The sequence below is a fragment of the Symphalangus syndactylus genome, chromosome 1 (genome assembly GCF_028878055.3).
Source record: "Symphalangus syndactylus isolate Jambi chromosome 1, NHGRI_mSymSyn1-v2.1_pri, whole genome shotgun sequence".
NCBI classification, from domain to species: domain Eukaryota; kingdom Metazoa; phylum Chordata; class Mammalia; order Primates; family Hylobatidae; genus Symphalangus; species Symphalangus syndactylus.
Genome location: NC_072423.2, coordinates 84,066,638 through 84,087,972, shown reverse-complemented (window position 1 = coordinate 84,087,972; position 21,335 = coordinate 84,066,638). Strand labels below are relative to the sequence as shown.

At 39.1% G+C, this 21,335-nt stretch overlaps 2 protein-coding genes across 2 annotated transcripts; both read right to left on the bottom strand.

Moving 5' to 3' along the window:
- Nucleotides 1-2,889: 2,889 nt before the first annotated feature.
- LOC129488509 (olfactory receptor 5M8-like) lies at nucleotides 2,890-3,891 on the bottom strand. Its single transcript, XM_055290793.2, has one exon. It carries the CDS (start codon nucleotides 3,886-3,888, stop codon nucleotides 2,890-2,892), a length of 999 nt encoding a protein of 332 aa, XP_055146768.2. The 5' UTR covers nucleotides 3,889-3,891.
- Nucleotides 3,892-14,713: 10,822 nt separating this feature from the next.
- Nucleotides 14,714-15,679, bottom strand: LOC129488501 (olfactory receptor 5M11). Its single transcript, XM_055290783.2, has one exon. The coding sequence runs from the start codon at nucleotides 15,677-15,679 to the stop codon at nucleotides 14,714-14,716; it is 966 nt and encodes a 321-aa protein (XP_055146758.2).
- Nucleotides 15,680-21,335: the final 5,656 nt, after the last annotated feature.

Sequence of the window (21,335 nt, the reverse complement as noted above, 5' to 3'; positions counted from 1 at the left end):
CCCCTTCATGCTAAAAACTCTCAATAAACTAGGTATTGATCGAATGTATCTCAAAATAATAAGAGCTATTTATGAAAAACTCACAGCCAATATCATACCAAATGGGCAAAAGCTGGAAACATTCCCTTTGAAAAGTGACACAAGACAAGGATGCCCTCTCTTACCACTCCTATTCAGCACAGTATTGGAAGATCTGGCCAGGGCAATCAGGCAAGAGAAAGATAGAGTATTCAACATACCTGTATTATTTAACACCACTACTAACCTTACTAATTTTGAAAGGCTGTTTTCCCTGTATTCTGTGTTATGGTTTCTCTTGTGATTTGTGAAGGTGCAGCTCAAGCCCATGGAGGTTAACCTGTAGTTGGCCAGGTTGAGGGTGCTGGTCAGGGGTGCTTTAAGGATGTGCTAGGGCTGGAAGGGGTGGCTCTGGGCTGGATGCCAGCAGCTGCCTACTCTTTGTATCAGAGCCTCACACAGAACTTCTGGAAAAATGATTGAAGAACTGAAGAGAAAAGAAGGCAGTCCTAAAGGGTACTTCATGAAGCAGAGTATCGGGAACTTCTGTCACACAATTAGACTTATACATGCAGTGGCCAAAAATCAAGAGAAACCAAAAGTTGAGGCAGGTCAGTCCTGAAATATTTTATTTCCAACATGGAGAAAAACATCACTTGAAGACAGCACAAAATCCTTTGAAAAGAATAAGGCTTTTCAGACAGTTTATGAGGCTATCTTATAGCAAGGCCAATGTTAGGCAGATGACAAAGTGAATTTTTGTTTTATTCTGTTTAGCAACGTGGATGGCCACCTCTCTGAACTTGGTGGATGAGTGTCTTTCCCAGTGAACTACGGTGCCAGTTCAGAGGACTGACTGCTGCAGGATTGTAGTGATTAGGCTGCCAAGGTCTACATGAAATTTACTGAGGAGGAAGAAGAGAAAGGCTGCCTCTCCAAGACGGCTTAAAGCCTCATGAGAGGGACTTAGCTGTTTCTTCCTCTTCCTTTCAATGTGAAAATTTATATACCTGCCTATCCACTATAAAAATGCTTCAGTGCTTATAAAACACAGAGACTCTCCTTCGGCCTACAGATATGCTTGGAACTCTACATATTATATATAATTATTGCTTTGTATAATCAGTCTTTGCATATATATGTACACATACATATGTACACACATATATACATAGTCTTAGAGTTTAAATTTTCACATTTATTTTCAATGATTAAATATCTTTATTTTATAATTTGCATCAAGTAATCCTAATATCTGAAATAAATTAAAGGTATTCATTTGTGCTTTTTATTTCTTACTTGCCTGGAAAATTTCTGTGAATTAGAACTTTTACAGTGGTCTATCTTTGAAGTCTGAGTGGTTGATAACTCATTCTCTGACTTATGTTTATGTTTGCTTATTCTAGTGTCATGAAGCTTCTTCTAACCTAGGCCTCTGTATGTTCTTCATTATTTAGCTTGAGATTTGATAGCCCATCAAAGCAGTGTAAATATAAATGCTGACTTAACATGAGCATTAATCTATTGTCATAAATTCTTAAGACTTTTTAACTCCATGAAACCAAGTCTGAATGGACTAGTTTCATCCTTATTGTTGCTGTTGTTGACTCTGTCCTACTCTAGAGGTTGTAGCCCTTCAATAATCCGAATTTCATGAGGGCATCTCTGTTCTAATTTCTCACCTTGCACACAGCTAATCATTAGTCTCTCACTTCCTTGTATGTGATTTTATCTTAAGTTCCAGGTTACCTCTAGGGGAACTAAAGGCCTCCACACCCAAAAACACACATCTTCAAGATTGGAAGACAGTGATCCTATACAAATGTGAGATGATAATATCATTACAACCACATGTTGCACCTTTTGGGTTGATGTGGTTTTAAACATGCATTGAACAGATTATCTATTAGCCTTGGATCTCCTTAGACAGACTTTTAGGTAACATTCAATTTAGAAGCCTACTGGTCATTTATTTTTCCTCTAGAAAGCCAAGAAATAAACCAGGTATGGACTGTGGAAACATAAGTGCGGCTCACTGTGGACCAGAGTGTTGGTGTGTTTTAGGCTGGAGATGAGGTTGGTACAGGCAGAGGCAACAGCTGAGATGACAGCTGAGTGTGCAAGGGATGAGGCTCATATTTTAGGTTGAATATGGTAAAGTGGAATGTTGATTTTCTTTGTAAGAGACAAAAGTATTTAGTAGAGTTTAGCAGAAGTGCTATTTTTCTTAAAGCTTATTATAGGCCGGGCAGAGTGGCTTACACCTGTAATTCCTAAACTTTGGGAAGCCCAAGCAGGTAGATTACTTGAGCTCAGCATTTCAAGACCAGTCTGGGCAGCATGATGAAACCCCGTCTCTACAAAAAGACACAAAAATTAGTCAGGTATGGTGGTGTACACCTGTGGTCCCAACTACTATGGCAGAGGTGAGGGGCTGAGATAGAAGGATGATTTGAGCACCAGAGATCAAGATTGCAGTAAGCTGTGATCACACCGCTGCACTCGAGTCCATCCTGGGTGATGGAGTGAGATGCTGTTTTTTGTGTGTTTGTTTGTTTTATTTTTATTTTTAAAAAGTTTAATATATGTTTAAGAAGCAGTCTAAAACTATATGCCTAACTCCTTCCAAAAAGAAAATCCAGGTCTGGTTTTAAGGAGTTTTTTTCTCTAAAGTATAAATTAGATTTTTTAAAATTTACATTGATTCTTCACTATAGAGCTTCTTACTTTGGGGTATGGGCAGGCAAAATTATATTGAATTCAAAATTTCTGTTAATTGATGTAAACACACATTTTTCTTTTATTCACACTTCATAAAAATTCCCCAACACTTCTAAGAAAATATATAATTTTGGATATATTTGTATCAGACTATGCTCTATGAAAAATCATAAGGTAAATAAAATGACAACATGACAAAAATGAGTAGTGATGTTTATTTAGAAAACAATTTCTTTTGAACAGTTCTTTGGATAAAGCATCTTTCACATCTCTGTTCCTCAGACTATAGATCATGGGATTCAACATGGGGATCACAGTGGTATAAAATACAGCTACCATTTTCCCCTGCTCCACGGACTCTTCTGATGGAGGTCTAAGATACATGAAGAAAAGAGCTGAATAGAAAATAGTAACAGCTGTCAGATAGGAGCCACAGGTAGAAAAAGCTTTGCGCCGGCCTTCTGTAGAGCGTATCCTTAGGGTGGCAGGAAATATGTAGAGATAGGAAATGAGGATGATAAGGAGAGAATAAGTGAAGTTGAAACCAGCCACAACAAACATTGACAACTCCTTGTAAGTGTCAGAACAAGCCAGCTTAATCAGTGGTGGGTCCGCACAGTAGAAGTGATTAATTGTGTTGGGGCCACAGAAGGCTAGGTTGTAGGTCCACATGGTCTCCATCAGCCTAGTGAGCGCTCCATACACGTAAGGCACCGTGATGAGGAATGAGCACACAGTCTTGGACATTTTGCTGCCGTAAAGCAGAGGGTTGCAGATGGCCACGTACCGGTCAAAGGCCATCACAGCCAGGATGTAGATCTCAACATGGACCAAGGCAATAAAAAGGTAACATTGCACAAGACAGGCAGGATGGGAAATGCTTTTCTTCTCTGAAAGGAAAATCTCCAGCATCTTTGGAGTCACATTGGAAGAGAAGCACAGATCCACGAAGGATAAGTGGCTCAGGAAAATGTACATGGGCGTGTGGAGCCGGGCGTTGGCCTGGATGAGGACAATCATGCCAAGATTCCCTGCCACCGTGACCATGTAAATGGCCAGAAACAGCCTGAAGAGGAGAATCTCTAATTCCTGGTGATTGGCCAGTCCCAGGAGAATGAACTCAGTCACCAACGTGCAGTTTCTTCTCATAATTTCCTTCAGTGGGAAATGAGAATGTTGGATTCGTAGATATTTTTTAAAGGGCAAACATTTTTTATATTTTCTTAGAACATTGTTTTGCATTGCTCCTCTGTAGTTTTTCTGACTTTGTTTTGTGTCAGGAGACACTAGAGATAGTGATTTAATTGAAACAGCGTCTAATCTTTTCGGTTTATGTCACTTAATTTCTTACTCATATTCATTTCTATTGTATCTCTTTCTTTTACATTTTGCTTTTTTATCTCACATCTTTAATGCTCAGATTTTGCCACCAGTGCTAATAAACAAATGAATAATCACCACTTTTGTAAATTAATTGTTTAGATAACTTAGCAATAAGTTATCTTAACTCAACTATAAGTTGAGAACCTGGTACCTGACATTCCTTTTCTGATTATAGTTAATTCTTCCATGCCATGTCAGATAAAATCTCTTAGGTTCCTGTTATAAGGATAGGTAGTAAAAAATTAAAAAATACATTTTAGCTCATTCTTTATGTGACATAAACAGAATATGCTAATTTAGACTAGCTGCTACTTTTGGGGGGAAATAAAAGATATTTATTTGAGGAGGATACCAATTGAAAATCTTACAGAAAAACTTTCAAAATGTCTACTAACATGCTTCTAGTTAATTTCATAAACTTCAGAGTAGGTAATTTTTTGGAGTGACAGACCTGAATTAGAGCATGGAAATGACTTTGTCCAACATGTCTATCTATATTTGTGCATACTGAGCATGAATAGTGAAGTGATTAGATGGCTAAGTGATCATCCAGACATCCAGACAACAGACAGATTTGGCAGAGCCTCAGCCTGCACTAGAAGCTAGTACCTTTCCCTTAACCAGGTTAAGTATTTGCTCCTCAGAGCCAGAGCTGGTATTTATGGGACAGGTCCTGAGAATAAATAAGTTAAATAAATTTTTTAAAGCAAAGCTAAATAAAACAAAACAAAATTGACCAGAATTTCCTTTTTTTTTAAATTCTCAAACTAGATTTGCTATGGCAAAAGGGTAACTTCTGGCTAAGAGAATGTGATAAAAGAAAAGTAAGCTACTTTTATCCATCCATTGATAAAATAGATTTGCCCTTCCCTTCTTCTTTTCTGCCTCTCACTGGCTGTAATGTGGATGTAGTGCTGAGCCATCCTGAATCATATAGATGAGAGTAACTCTTTACAGAAAGCAGAGAAAGAAGAGTAAATTAGTTGGAGCTCCGAAAACCTTGGCAGAGCTGATATGACATACCAGCTCAGAATTTTACATAAATCAGAAATAAACTTCTAATTTGTTTAACTGTTATTTTGTTTTGCTCTCATCGGAATTTAATTCATTATCTAACTAATATAAATACTCTTAAGGTCAGTGCTTAATAAGATTATTGTAAACTTGACTGCTATATAAGATGAAAACATATGAAGTGATTGTTACTAGTTAGATTTAAATTAATCTGTGAGAGATTATATTCAAGGACTATGGTATGACTTATAAAATGTAAGAATAATGCTTAGATAATCCTGATGTCAGCATCTTGAAACCTTTCAAAATCATCTTAAAACTCCTATCTATTCCACGCCATTTAGAAATCCCTAATGTTTGCAAGTAAGCAAACACACAGACACAGATAATATTGCAACATGTGGAAGGCAAGTAGAAGATAGATATTTGTTGCAAAAGAGAATAAAAATTAAAATTAAAACATTAAATCTACTATATTTCTCAAATTTTCTACCTGTTGCCTAATCATAGAGGATTTGTCACTGGTTATTTTACAGCACGTAACCCAATTCATGATACCTCCCTGGTTTCTCTTAATTCTACTCCCCTCCTATTTCTCACCTCTCCTTCCTTCTCTTCTAAAATGACCTCAAAAACTGTATTTTTCTCTATTTTTTTTATTATACTTTAGGTTTTAGGGTACATGTGCACAATGTGCAGGTTTGTTACATATGTATCCATGCGCCATGTTGTTTTGCTGCACCCATTAACTCATCATTTAGCATTAGGTATATCACCTAATGCTGTCTGTCCCCCCTCCCCCCACCCCACAACAGTCCCCGGAGTGTGATGTTCCCCTTCCTGTGTCCATGAGTTCTCATTGTTCAGTTTCCACCTATGATTGAGAACATGCGGTGTTTGTTTTTTTGTCCTTGCGATAGTTTACTGAGAATGATGTTTTCCAGTTTCATCCATGTCCCTACAAAGGACACGAACTCATCATTTTTTATGGCTGCATAGTATTCCATGGTGTATATGTGCCACATTTTCTTAATCCAGTCTATAGTTGTTGGACATTTGGGTTGGTTCCAACTCTTCGCTATTGTGAATAGTGCCACAACAAACATACGTGTGCATGTGTCTTTATAGCAGCATGATTTATAGTCCTTTGGGTATATACCCAGTAATGAGATGGCTGGGTCAAATGGTATTTCTAGTTCTAGATCCCTGAGGAATCACCACACTGACTTCCACAATGGTTGAACTAGTTGACAGTCCCACCAACAGTGTAAAAGTGTTTCTATTTCTCCACATCCTCTCCAGCACCTATTGTTTCCTGACTTTTTAATGATTGCCATTCTAACTGGTGTGAGATGATATCTCAATGTGGTTTTGATTTGCATTTCTCTGATGGCCAGTGATGATGAGCATTTTTTCATATGTTTTTTGGCTGCACAAATGTCTTCTTTTGAGAAGTGTCTGTTCATGTCCTTTGCCCACTTTTTGATGGGGTTGTTTTTTTCTTGTAAATTTGTTTGAGTTCATTGTAGACTCTGGATATTAGCCCTTTGTCAGATGAGTAGGTTGCAAAAATTTTCTCCCATTCTGTAGGTTGCCTGTTCACTCTGATGGTAGTTTCTTTTGCTGTGCAGAAGCTCCTTAGTTTAATTAGATCCCATTTGTCAATTTTGGCTTTTGTTGCCATTGCTTTTGGTGTTTTAGACATGAAGTCCTTGCCCACACCTATGTCCTGAATGGTATTGCCTAGGGTTTGTTGTAGGGTTTTAATGGTTTTAGGTCTCACATTTAAGTCTTTAATCCATCTTGAATTAATTTTTGCATAAGGTGTAAGGAAGGGATCCAGTTTCAGCTTTCTACATATGGCTAGCCAGTTTTCCCAGCACCATTTATTAAACAGGGAATCCTTTCCCCAATTCTTGTTTTTGTCAGGTTTGTCAAAGATCAGATAGTTGTGGATATGCGGCATTATTTCTGAGGGCTCTGTTCTGTTCCATTGATCTATGTCACTGTTGTGATACCAGTACCATGCTGTATTGGTTACTGTAGCCTTGTAGTATAGTTTAAAGTCAGGTAGCTTGATGCCTCCAGCTTTGTTCTTTTGGCTTAGGATTGACTTGGTGATGCGGGCTCTTTTTTGGTTCCCTATGAACTTGAAAGTAGTTTTTTCCAATTCTGTGAAGAAAGTCATTGGTAGCTTGATGGAGATGGCATTGAATCTATCAATTACCTTGGGCAGTATGGCCATTTTCACAATATTGATTCTTTCAACCCATGAGCATGGAATGTTCTTCCATTTGTTTGTATCCTCTTTTATTTCATTGAGCAGTGGTTTGTAGTTCTCCTTGAAGAGGTCCTTCACATCCCTTGTAAGTTGGATTCCTAGGTATTTTATTCTCTTTGAAGCAACTGTGAATGGGAGTTCACTCATGATTTGGCTGTCTGTTGGTCTGTGATCGGTGTACAGGAATGCTTGTGATTTTTGTACATTGATTTTGTATCCTGAGACTTTGCTGAAGTTGCTAATCAGCTTAAGGAAATTTTGGGCTGAGACAATGGGGTTTTCTAGATATACAATCATGTCATCTGCAAACAGGGACAATTTGACTTCCTCTTTTCCTAATTGAATACCCTTTATTTCCTTCTCCTTCCTGATTGGCCTGGCCAGAACTTCCAGCACTGTGTTGAATAGGAGTGGTGAGAGACTGCATCCCTGTCTTGTGCCAGTTTTCAAAGGGAATACTACCAGTTTTTGCCCATTCAGTATATTGGCTGTGGGCTTGTCATAGATAGCTCTTATTATTTTGAGATACGTCCTATCAATACCTAATTTATTGAGAATTTTTAGCATGAAGTATTGTTGAATTTTGTCAAAGGCCTTTTCTGCATCTATTGAGATAATCATGTGGTTTTTGTCTTTGGTTCTGTTTATATGCTGGATTACATTTATTGATTTGCGTATTTTGAACCAGCCTTGCATCCCAGGGATGAAGCCCACTTGATCATGGTGGATAAGCTTTTTGATGTGCTGCTGGATTTGGTTTGCCAGTATTTTATTGAGGATTTCTGCATCAATGTTCATCAAGGATATTGGTCTGAAATTCTCTTTTTTGGTTATGTCCCTGCCAGGCTTTGGTATCAGGACGATGCTGGATTCATAAAATGTGTTAGGGAGGATTCCCTCTTTTTCTATCAATTGGAATAGTTTCAGAAGGAATGGTACCAGTTCCTCCTTGTACCTCTGGTGGAATTCAGCTGTGAATCCATCAGGTCCTGGACTCTTTTCGGTTGGTAAGCTATTGATTATTGCCACAATTTCAGAGCCTGTTATTGGTCTATTCAGAGATTCAACTTCTTCCTGGTTTAGTCTTGGGAGGGTGTATTTGTCGAGGAATTTATCCATTTCTTCTAGATTTTCTAGTTTATTTGCATAGAGGTGTTTGTAGTATTCTCTGATGTTAGATTGTATTTCTGTGGGATTGGTGGTGATATCTCCTTCTTCATTTTTTATTGCATCTATTTGATTCTTCTCTCTTTTCTTCTTTATTTGTCTTGCTAGCAGTCTATCAATTTTGTTGATCTTTTCAGAAAACAAGCTCCTGGATTCATTAATTTTTTGAAGGGTTTTCTGTGTCTCTATTTCCTTCAGTTCTGCTCTGATTTTAGTTATTTCTAGCCTTCTGCTAGCTTTTGAATGTGTTTGCTCTTGCTTTTCTAGTTCCTTTAATTGTGATGTTGGGGTGTCGATGCCTTCTCTTGTGGGCATTTAGTGCTATAAATTTCCCTCTACACACTGCTTTGAATGTGTCCCAGAGATTCTGGTATGTTGTGTCTTTGTTCTCGTTGGTTTCAAAGAACATCTTTATTTCTGCCTTCATTTCATTATGTACCCAATAGTCATTCAGGAGCAGGTTTTTCAGTTTCCATGTAGTTGAGTGGTTTTGAGTGAGTTTCTTAATCCTGAGTTCTAGTTTGATTGCACTGTGGTCTGAGAGACAGTTTGTTATATTTTCTGTTCTTTTACATTTGCTGAGGAGAGCTTTACTTCCAACCATGTGGTCAATTTTGGAATAGGTGTGGTGTGGTGCTGAAAAAAATGTATATTCTGTTGATTTGGGGTGGAGAGTTCTGTAGGTGTCCATTAGGTCAACTTTGTGCAGAGCTGAGTTCAATTCCTGGATATCCTTGTTAACTTTCTGTCTCGTTGTTCTGTCTAACGTTGACAGTGGGGTGTTAAAATCTCCGATTATTATTGTGTGGGAGTTTAAGTACCTTTGTAGGTCATTCAGGACTTGCTTTATGAATCTAGGTGCTCCTGTGTTGGGTGCATATATGTTTAGGATAGTTAGCTCTTCTTGTTGAATGGATCCCTTTACCATTATGTAATGGTGTTCTTTGTCTCTTTTGATCTTTGTTGGTTTAAAGTCTATTTTATCAGAGACTAGGATTGCAACCCCTGACTTTTCTTTTTTTCCATTTGCTTGATAGATCTTCCTCCATCCTTTTATTTTGAGTCTATGTGTGTCTCTGCACGTGAGATGGGTTTCCTGAATACAACACACTGATGGGTCCTGACTCCTTATCCAGTTTGCCAGTCTGTGTCTTTTAATTGGAGCATTTAGCCCATTGACATTTAAAGTTAATATTGTTATGTGTGAATCTGATCCTGTCATTATGATGTTAGTTGGTTATTTTGCTCGTTGGTTGCAGTTTCTTCCTAGCCTTGATGGTCTTTACAATTTGGCATGCTTTTGCAGGGGCTGGTACCAGTTGTTCCTTTCCATGTTTAGTGCTTCCTTCAGGAGCTCTTTTAGGGCAGTCCTGGTGGTGACAAAATCGCTCAGCGTTTGCTTGTCTGTAAAGTATTTTATTTCTTCTTCACCTATGAAGCTTAGTTTGGCTGGATATGAAATTCTGGGTTGAAAATTCTTTTCTTTAAGAATGTTGAATATTGGCCCCCACTCTCTTCTGGCTTGTAGAGTTTCTGCCGAGAGATCAGCTGTTAGTCTGACGGGCTTCCCTTTGTGGGTAACCCGACCTTTCTCTCTGGCTGCCCTTAACATTTTTTGCTTCATTTCAACTTTGGTGAATCTGACAATTATGTGTCTTGGAGTTGCTCTTCTCGAGCAGTATCTTTGTGGCGTTCTCTGTATTTCCTGAATCTGAATGTTGGCCTGCCTTGCTAGATTGGGGAAGTTCTCCTGGATAATATCTTGCAGAGTGTTTTCCAACTTGGTTCCATTCTCCCCGTCATTTTCAGGTACACCAATCAGACGTAGGTTTGGTCTTTTCACATAGTCCCAAATTTCTTGGAGGCTTTGTTCATTTCTTTTTATTCTTTTTTCTCTAAACTTCCCTTCTCACTTCATTTCATTCATTTCATCTTCCATCAGCGATACCCTTTCTTCCAGTTGATCGCATCTGCTACTGAGGCTTCTGCAATCTTCGCGTAGTTCTCGATACTTGGCTTTCAGCTCCATCATCTCCTTTAAGCCCTTCTCTCCATTGGTTATTCTAGTTATCCATTCTTCTAATTTTTTTCAAAGTTTTTAACTTCTTTGCTATTGTTTTGAATTTCCTCCTGTAGCTCGGAGAAGTTTGATCATCTGAAGCCTTCTTCTCTCAACTCGTCAATGTCATCCTCCATCCAGCTTTGTTCCGTTGCTGGTGAGGAACTGCGTTCCTTTGGAGGAGGAGAGGTGCTCTGCTTTTTAGAGTTTCCAGTTTTTCTGCCCTGTTTTTTCCCCATCTTTGTGGTTTTATCTACTTTTTGTCTTTGATGATGGTGATGTACAGATGGGTTTTTGGTGTGGATGTCCTTTCTGTTTGTTAGTTTTCCTTCTACCAGGCAGGACCCTCAGCTGCAGGTCTGTTGGAGTTTACTAGAGGTCCACTCCAGACCCTGTTTGGCTGGGTGTCAGCAGCGGTGGCTGCAGAACAGCGGATTTTCCTGAGACCACAAATTCAGCTGTCTGATAGTTCCTCTGGAAGTTTTGTCTCAGAAGAGTACCCGGCTGAGTGAGGTGTCAATCTGTCCCTACTGGGGGGTGCTTCCCATTTAGGCTGCTCAGGGGTCAGGGATCCACTTTAGGAGGCAGTCTGTCCGTTCTCAGATCTCCAGCTGCATGCTGGGAGAACCACTACTGTCTTCAAAGCTGTCAGTCAGACAGGGAAATTTAAGTCTGCAGAGGTTCCTGTTGAATTTTTGTTTGTCTGTGCCCTGCCCCCAGAGGTGGAGCCTACAGAAGCAGGCAGGCCTCCTTGAGCTGTGGTGGGCTCCACCTAGTTCGAGCTTCCTGGCTGCTTTGTTTACCTAAGCAAGCCTGGGCAATGGCGGGAGCCCCTCCCCCAGCCTCGCTGCCGCCTTGCAGTTTGATCTCAGACTGCTGTGCTAGCAATCAGCGAGACTCCGTGAGCATAGGACCCTCCGAGCCAGGTGCGGGACACAATCTCCTAGTGTGCCATTTTCCAGGCCCGTTGGAAAAGCGCAGTATTGGAGTGGGACTGACCCAATTTTCTAGGTGCCATCTGTTACCCCTTTCTTTGAGTAGGAAAGGGAACTCCCTGACCCCTTGTGCTTCCCAAGTGAGGTAATGCCTCGCCCTGCTTTGGCTCACGCACAGTGCGCTTCACCGACTGTCCTGCACCCACTGTTTGGCACTCCCTAGTGAGATGAAACTGGTACCTCAAACAGAAATGCAGAAATCACCTGTCTTCTGTGTCGCTAAGGCTGGGTGTTGTAGACTGGAGCTGTTCCTATTCGGCCATCTTGGCTCCACCCTTCCACAATTTTGATTTTTTTGACCACAGAAAAGAATATAGTGTGAAATTAAGTAAAATTTCTAATTAAAAAGTAGATTACGGACACAATGTAGAAAATGCTTACTTCTACCTACAAAATTCAGCAAGATATGCCATAGATGAGGATGTAGGAGCCATGGTGCCTTGATCAGATGAGAAAAAGAGAACAAAGCATCCTGCACATGTGAAAGTAGAAATACATGGTTGTTAATTGTTGTAATTGCATCTCTCTCAGTATAAGTTTATGTTGGATGAGTGGGAAAATCTTCCTTATGCCACTGAAATTACAGTGTCATTAAGCCTGAAACTTAAGATAATTTGATACTTAATGAAACAGTCTAACTTCTAACAGCAAATGGGTGAATAAATATGTCAAATTTTTAAATGGAATCTTAATAATGCCACAAAAAAAATCAAACTAATGATATACAACCTGATGATACATTAATTATTTTCCCCCTAAAATGAGGAGCAAGGCCGGGTATGGTGGCTCATGCCTATAATTCCAGAACTTTGGGAGGCCGAGGCGGGTGGATCATGAGGTCAGGAGTTCAAGACCAGCCTGACCAACATGGCAAAAACCCATCTCTATTAAAAATACAAAAATTAGTCAGGCATGGTGGTGGGTGCCTGTAATACCAGCTACTCAGGAGGCTGAAGAAAGAGAATCACTTGAACCTGGGAGGCAGAGGTTACAATGAGCCAAGATTGTGCCATTGCACTCCAGCCTGGGCAACAAGAGTGAGACTCTGTCTCAAAACAAACAAACAAAACACAAATGAAATGAGGAACAAGGCCTTGATATTTGTTTTCACTACCTTTATTTGACACTGTAATATCAGTCTAAGCCAATGCAATGATGAAGGAAAAATAAATAAAACTCATAAATATTGGAAAGGAATAAAATCTGTTAATTTGCAGATGAAACGAAGTAAATTTTAGAGAATTTTTAGAAGAAACAAACAAAAATTCTACTCTAATTAAGACAGATGAGCAGGGTTGTTGGATGTAAGGGTCATAATTAAGCTCAATTACTATGTATCCTAGTAACAAATGGATATGAAATATACAATGAGACATATGGTTTCTCTTGGCCTTAGAGTTCAGTATTTTGGTTGATTACCGAGTTTCAGCTGTACTCTTGTCTTTAGAAGCTGTGAAATATAACCATATATTCGTGATAAGTTCCCGTTGTTGACCTAGATAGCTTGGGGCTCTTTTTTCCTTGTAAAACTAACAACAAACCCAAACAACAACGGGAGCAAAATGCAGAAGCCTTATAAATACAGTTATTTAATGTACAACTTAATATATACACAAAATATTTTTTCCTTTTATTTTCTAATGGCCTAATGCCGGAATTTGCCTTCCAATAAAGATATTTAGAAAATATTTAGTATTTTGAGGCAATAAGTAGAAATTTTGGAGGGTAGAAGAATCTTTACCAAGCACAGTAACTTATGCCTATAATCCCAGCACTCTGGGAGGTGGAGGCAGGAGAGCCACTTGAGCCCAGGAGTTTAAGACCTGCCTGGGTAATATAGACAGATGTCAGATCTACAAAAAAATTTAAAAATCAGCCAAATGTGGTAGCACACACCTGTGGTCCCAGCTACTAGGGAGGTTCAGGCGGGAGGGTCACTTGGGCCTGGGAGTTGGAGGGAGCTATTAATATGATCATGCCACTGTTCTCCAACCTGGGCAACAGAGTGAAACTCTATCTTAAAATATATATATATTTTACTTGTTTCTTAAATAATTCATTTTAGCATAATGTCTAAAGGGGAATTCTTTCTACTTTCTAAAGTTTCTTGAAGATGCCAGAGCAATGTATTCTCTTCCCGTAGAAGAAATCCTTACTTCCTTGGGCACATATAAACAGGCCGGTGTTGAGGAAAAGAAAAAATTAACATTACTTACCTAAATATAACTAGAAATAGAAGGAATATTCAAAGCAAGGTGGATACTCTATCGTATGACCTATTGTTTACTCGGTTCTTTCATTTCCCATTTTAATTTTAGTCCTTATTCTCAGATCAACCTGCTTAAATTTTTCAAAATCAGGTGAAACAGAAAGTGATCTCCATAGACTGGAGGCTCAGAATGAGAAGGTGGGTTTATGTAACTCAGAGAGCTGGATCCATAAACTCAAGTTTAAGAAAAGTACAATCATTCTGTTCCCCTCTTTTTCCATTGCCACTCTTCACTGTGTAAGAGCACTTGTAAAAACCAGAAGCTACCACCATGGCCCCTAGTTTCTGGTCTACCACAGCAAGTCAGGAAAGGAGTGCAGAAGAATGGATTTCTTGGAGTGCAGAAGAATGGATTTCTTGGAGTGCAGAAGAATGGGTTTCTTAAAGACATCTGTGCTGAAACAGCAAGCGAGAATAAGAACGGAATATATTCAAGAAATTGGGCTGAGAGCACATTTATTTTGTTTGCCATTGTAAACAAAAAGAGCACAACAGTGTTCCAGGGCATATCACGTTTCACCCACAGCAGTGCTCCTCAAAATTCAGTGTGCTTATAAATCACCTAGGAGTTTGGATAAAACACATATTTAAATATAGCACACCTGAGGTGCAGACTTTGTATGTGTAACAACCTCCAAGGAAGAGCTCATGCTGCTGATTCATGGAATATATGTGGAGGAGCAAAGCCTAGAAAAATCTCATTTTTACCCAGCATGAGCTTTTTAGCTGAGACTCACAGATAGACTCACAGAGAATACTAAAACTCACCGTCAGAATGCTAGGACATGTGAGCCAAAGATTTCAAGTTAATGTTTATTAGGAAACAAAGGTATCACCATGGTCATGACCATATTTCTTCTCAGGACATTCTTCAAGGCCTGTTTCACATCTTTATTCCTCAGACTGTAGATCAATGGATTAAGTACTGGACTCACAAAGGTGTAAAAGACAGCTATTATTTTAGATTCCTCAACAGTCTTATCTGTTGGTGGTCTTATATACATGCAAAAGAGAGTCCCATAAAACAGGGTGACAGCCATCATATGGGAACCACAGGTGGAGAATGCCTTGTGCCTTCCCTCTGCTGATTTGATCCGGAGGATGGCAGCAAGAATGAAGGCATAGGACACCAAGATGATGGTGAGGGAGCTGGAGAGATTGAAGCCAGCAGATATGAACATGGCATGCTCTTTGACATAAGTATCAGAACAAGAAAGCTTAATGAGCGGCGGGTCAGCACAGTAGAAGTGGTTGATGACATTGGATCTACAGAAGATCAGGTGGAAGGTCAGGATGGCCTGGAAGAGTCCATCTGAGAAGCCATAGACATAGGGAAATGTGGCCAAGCAGATGCAAACTCTCCTGGACATTTTCACACTGTAGCGCAGAGGGTCACATATGGCCACATAGCGGTCATAGGCCATTGCTGCCAGCAGGTAAAACTCAGTGAGTAGAAGGGCAATGAAAATGTAGCACTGTGTAAAGCAACCAGCAAAGGAAATGGTCTTCTCAGATATGATATTAGTCAACATCTGCGTGGTTGCATTTGATGTATAGCACAAATCCACAAATGCTAAGTTAGTGAGGAAGAAGTACATGGGTGTGTGAAGGCGAGAGTCCAGTCTGATTAACATTATCATGCCCAGGTTGCCTAGTAGGGTGATGAGGTAAACAACCAGAAACAGCATAAAAAGCAGAGGCTGGAGTTCCGGGCAATCTGTGAGCCCAAGTAAAATGAATTCTGTGATTGCACTGCCATTTGTGTTGGACATTTCCTGACAGTTTGCTCTTCAAGCTATGGAAATAAAGCCAATATAAACAAATGCACATACCATGTTAATGTTCATTTGAATTAGTTTTTCTCCACATCTTCATATATCATCGAAAGTTATCTATTTCTGGGTACTACCATAAACTTTTATTTTGGTAATTATGGTAGACTTACTATAATTTTGTCAGTCTACAATGTCATTATATCATTTGCCTAGGCATTACATTACTAATATATTCTTTCTCTACACCTACAGATATATCTATACCTACACCTGTATATATCTATATCTATCCATCATCTTTCTATCTATCTATCTATCATCTATCATCTATCTATATAACTGAGCTACATCTCTTCTATCTTCCTGTACTTTTTTAAACCTAATTCTATTCATGCTACATGACCCACTTAAAGGCCACTTCTTTGTGAAGCATTTCTCATCCATTTCTCCTAATAAGTGTCACTGAATTATCTCTTCTTTATTTCCAGAGTTTTCTATATTTCTCTAATTTATTATTTAGCCCCCACTATATCATTATAAAGTACATACTTTCTCATCACATAATGGTGTTGAGAGCAGGGACAAAGTGAAGTTCATTTTTTAATTATACTGCTCAACACATATTTTTATACTAAATTTTCTTAAAATGCAAAAAAGAGAGCACGTAAGAATGAATGACTTGCAATTTTTACTGACAGATTTATCTCCATGTAGCCTTGCGTGATGTCATGTTCTCAGGAGTATTAAGTGATTATTGAAACAGTGTAGAAGCAATTCTTGGGAAGCTTGTTAATCAGCCATATCACAGGTTTTTGCAGAAATTCTTATGTGGGATACTGGAATCTTCATCATTAATGATTATGTGTAGGATTCTAATGCAAGTGTTCCCAGATCACAGCTCAAAATATACAGTCAGAATGGCTCAATAAACATATGCCAAATAAATGAACAAAGAACTGTGAAATAAAATAAATTGTCATATAGTATCTTGAGGATGTTTAGAGCAGTGACTTAATGTGTTTAGAAAGAAAATAAATTAATATTTTCAGAGTTAGTATTTAATCTTTTAATCACAACTTCTATCTAACAAGAGGTATTACAAATCCCTTTGGCTTTTTACCTCTCTTCACATTAGAATCTTTGCTAATTCACATTTTCCTTTCTCTCAAGAAGTTTTTAATTTTTGCCCATTCTTTCATACTTGAAATTTTTATTACAGGCTTCCCTATTCTTGTCTTATCTCAAAATGAGTCACCTCATTTATTTTACTGTAAGTTTTAGAATGCCTATAATCAAAACTCTGTCCTGCTGTTACTATTGAGAAAAGCAATGTACAAAAAGGTTAAATAATTGAACCAAGGTCACACTACTAGTGTATACAATCTGAGAATCTGAGATAAGAACTGAAAATTATATATTTTAAAAACTTCCTTTATTAGCTGCTGCTGCAATACATATCACCTTTCTAAAGCTAAACTATTTCATAAAATTGCATGTATAGACCTGGAAGGCCTTGAGATATATGATGATAAGGAACTGCTGGGGACACAGATAGTCATGGCATTCTCGCATAGTGCCCCATGATAAACAGGATTGTGACACATTCTCCTTACACTTAGGCATGTTCTACTATGTGACTGACTTGTGCCCTTGAGTACTTGTATGTGATGTTTCTAAGAAATATCATGTAGAAGCTATGACATATCTTGATGTTAGGAGCTGGTTAGGAGCCCTGGATTACAGAGTTACTTCAGTAATTTAAAAGCTTTGCAACCGAATGAATCACTGTATTTTCCCATGTGTAAATGGAAATAATAATATTTATCTTTCCCCTTCTCATGTCATTTTGGACATCAAACTAGATATTCGTGAAACAAGTATTTACTGATACTCAACATTTTGTGTGATTGGGCACTATAGATGCAAAAGTGAACAAACCTTTCAAAAATTTTGCTTTTTTTGGTTTTCCCATTCTAGTGGACAGAGAGAGCTATTATTTCAAGTAAATAAATAATATTCAAATAGCTGTTGTGGAGGAAAATAAAGGAAATATAATTTGGGGGAAAAGAAGGTCGAGGAAGACCTCATTAAAAAAGTAATGTTTGGCCAGACACGATGGCTCATTTCTGTAATCCCAGCACTTTGGGAGGCTGAGGCGGGTGGGTCACCTGAGGTCAGAAGTTCAAGACCAGCCTGGCCAACACGGTGAAACCCCATCTCTACTAAAAATACAAAAATCAGCCAGGTGTGGTGGCACGTGCCTGTAATCTCAGCTACTTTGGTGGCTGAGGCAGGAGAATCGCTCAAGCCCAGGATGGAGAGGTTGCAGTGAGTGGAGATCAGCCACTGTACTCCAGCCTGGCAACAGAGTAAGATTCCACCAAAAAAAAAAAAAAAGTAAAGTTTATGGCAACGACTGTAGCAATAAAACTTCTAAGAAGGATATCATAAGAAGTGTAAACCAAAAATAAAATTCTAAGGCCCCCCCTAACCATCTAAAGATACTTCCTCCTCAGCCAGGGCTTGTAAAATTTAACCTGAAAGACTAGTTCAGGCCATGAAGGGAAATGGGGGTTGGACATGCCTCATTATTCCTCTCCAGCATTAACATTAACATAACACAGACTTTAAGTCTGAAGAGAAACATTTTACAGCCTCGTCTCTCTGAAGCCTGCTAGCTAAAAGCTTCAACGGCATGATAAAACTTTGATCCCCACAACCTTTTATCAAAACCCAAGCATTCTTTTCTATTGATCTCAGGTCTTTAGACAAACCAATTGTCAACCAGAAAATGTTTAAATTTACCTACAGCCTGGAAACGCCACGCCACCCTGCCCCAACCCGGGCTTTGAGTTGTCCTGCACCAAAACGAAGTAAATCTTACATGTATTGATTGATAGATTATGTCTCCCTAAAATGTATTAAAGCAAGCTGTACAATGACCACCTTCGACACATGCCCTCAGGACCTCCTGAGGCTGTGGCACAGGTGTGTCCTCAACCTTGGCAAAATAAACTTTCTAAACTAACTGAGCCTGTCTCAGATATCCTGGGTCTACAGAAGGATAATGAGCAAATACAAGGATACCAGATGTAATGGTTCTTTGGAAACTGTCACTGAGTGAAATATGTATGTGTATGTGCACACACAAACACACACACACACTTAATGCAAAGTGCAGAAAATCCAGCTAAGCTCCCTAAACCACAGACACTTCACTTTACTCTTATTCACTTCAAATCTTTGTCAAGTTAAGTGTTACTCATTTCAAATTCCTATCAAGAGTATCAATGGCCTTCACCAGAGTACAGTTTCAGCGGTTACAACAAAGAAAAATGAGGGAAAATATATCAGGATGTGGGAATTTCAGATTTAAAAAGACACAGTAGGAAATTGGACTAGAGGAGTTCATTTGCAGAATAACTTATTTGTTGCATATAGCTTAATAACTGCCTGTGAGATCTGAAACAGTTTTGACTGAGAAGCTCATTGGCTTTTATGGGATCCAGAAATACACAATTGCAGTAGAGAAGAAGGGCTTGTAAGTGGAGAGAGGTAAAAAGACTACAGCTAAGATGTGTGTACAAAGAAGGAAAACCACAGTAGGTCTAACTCCTGTGTCAGGACAGAATAAAAGGTGAACACCTCTTGAATAAGGAACACCTGGGCTTGCTAGGTCAGTACGTTGGGAAGGTTCTGCATGATAGAGGAAGAACAAGCAGAGGAGTAGGTCAAGGACGGGAAAAAGTTACAAGTTGTAAAACGTAGAACTGGGACCTCAGCTACATAGTATACTGAATCCAATATTGATACAGGAGCAGGGTAGGGAAGTGATGTGTAGAGAAGGGTGGGGTCCCTGGTGAGGCCTCCACCCACAAACCTTTGCCGAAGGACCTAAGTGAGAACAGGCACTCCTGTTTTTGCAACCAAATGTTGCATTTTCCAAGACCACTCTGGCCCGCCATGGCCCCCATCCTGTGCCCATAAAAACCCGAGGCCTTAGTGGGCATGGACACAAGTGGCTGGATGTTGTCAGGAGCACAGGAGCACAACAGCAGACACCAGCAGATGCCAGCAGACCAGTGATGGTGAAACGATGCAGACACCAAGGGGAGTTCGGCTGGGGGCGGTCAGAGCATCATTGGCAAATGAGCTGCCCGACTCCAGGGTAAGACCAGTTTCCTGCTCCATCCCCTTTCTGGCTCCCCATCCATCTCACTGAGAGCCACCTCCACCACTCAATAAAACCTTGCACTCATCCTCCAAGTCCACATGTGATCCAATTTTTCTAATACACTGGGCAAGAACTTGGAATACAGGAAGGCTGCTGCCCTTGTGGTAATGCAGAGGGTCTAACTGAGCTGATTAATGCAAGCTGCCTGCAGACAGCAAAGCTGAAAGATCACACTGTAACACACACCCACTGGGGCTTCAGGAGCTGTAAACACTTAACCCCAGATGCTGCTGTGGGGTTGGAGCCCAGAAACACTGTCACTTGCCCTGCGAGGAGGATAAGGAAACTCTCCTGTTTCATTGTGAAATAAAAGTGTGAGAATCCTTGTACAAAAAAAATTAGTTAAAATTTCAGGACCATGAGAGCAAAGCATTAAACCAAGCTTGGGGTGTTCTTCTAAGCACAAGGCCTTGTGAATAGATTGCACGATCATGACCCAGCCATACCTGGAACATACAAGCCATAAAAACTGACACTGAAAATACGGAATGAGAAGGAAAGTCCCCAACTCTCAACAATTAAAAAATAGAAGATGCCCCAAAGGAAGGCTTTTATTCCAGGTGAGAATGCACTAGGGTGTAATCAATTTCAAGAGGCTAATTGTCTAGATCAGTTTGGTAGGCTATTCAATCACAAGCGAATAGGAAAAGACTTTTTCAGAAAAAGAAAAGAAACCAGTCAAGAAAACTACTTGGGAAGAATTCATTGTAAGAAAGACTCTTAAGCTTCTTAGTTTGTTTCTTTGTTTGTTTGCTCATTCAAATGAACCCCTTGAAAATCCAAAATAAATGCAGATACTGAAAATCTCACCTCCAAAATGTAAAAGGTTTATAGATTGCCTAAACCTCAGTTAATGAACCCTTTTAAAAAATAAATAAATTTTAATGCATTTTTTTAAGGTACACAACATAATGTCATGTGATACATAGAGTAAAATCTTACTATAGTTAAGCAAATTACCACATACATTAACATATAATTACCCTTTTTGTGTGTCTGTGTGCAAGAGCAGCTAAGATATATTCATTTAGCACGAATCCCAAATATGGTATAATTGTATTACCCCTAGTCCTCATGTTATTCGTTATATCTCTAGACTTGTTTATCCTGTGAATTCACTACCTCTTAAAGCATCTGTACTTCCGTGTTTCTGCAGTATTATTCATAATAGCTAAGGTATGGAAACAACCCAAGTGCCTGATGAAGGACAAATAGATAAAGAAATGGTGGTATATATTTACAATAGAATATTATTCATCCCTGAAAAGGAAGATCATGTTATTTGATACAACACGTACAAGCCTGGAGGACATTATTCTAAGTGAAATAAACCAGACACAGAAAGACAAATACTGAATGATCTCACTTATATGGGGAATATTAAAAAATTAAATATACAGAGATAAAAATCAAAAAGTG

Excerpts from the sequence above, each read along its gene's own strand:
- LOC129488509 (XM_055290793.2), bottom strand. The coding sequence starts at position 3,888 with ATGAGAAGAAACTGCACGTTGGTGACTGAGTTCATTCTCCTGGGACTG.
- LOC129488501 (XM_055290783.2), bottom strand. The coding sequence starts at position 15,679 with ATGTCCAACACAAATGGCAGTGCAATCACAGAATTCATTTTACTTGGG.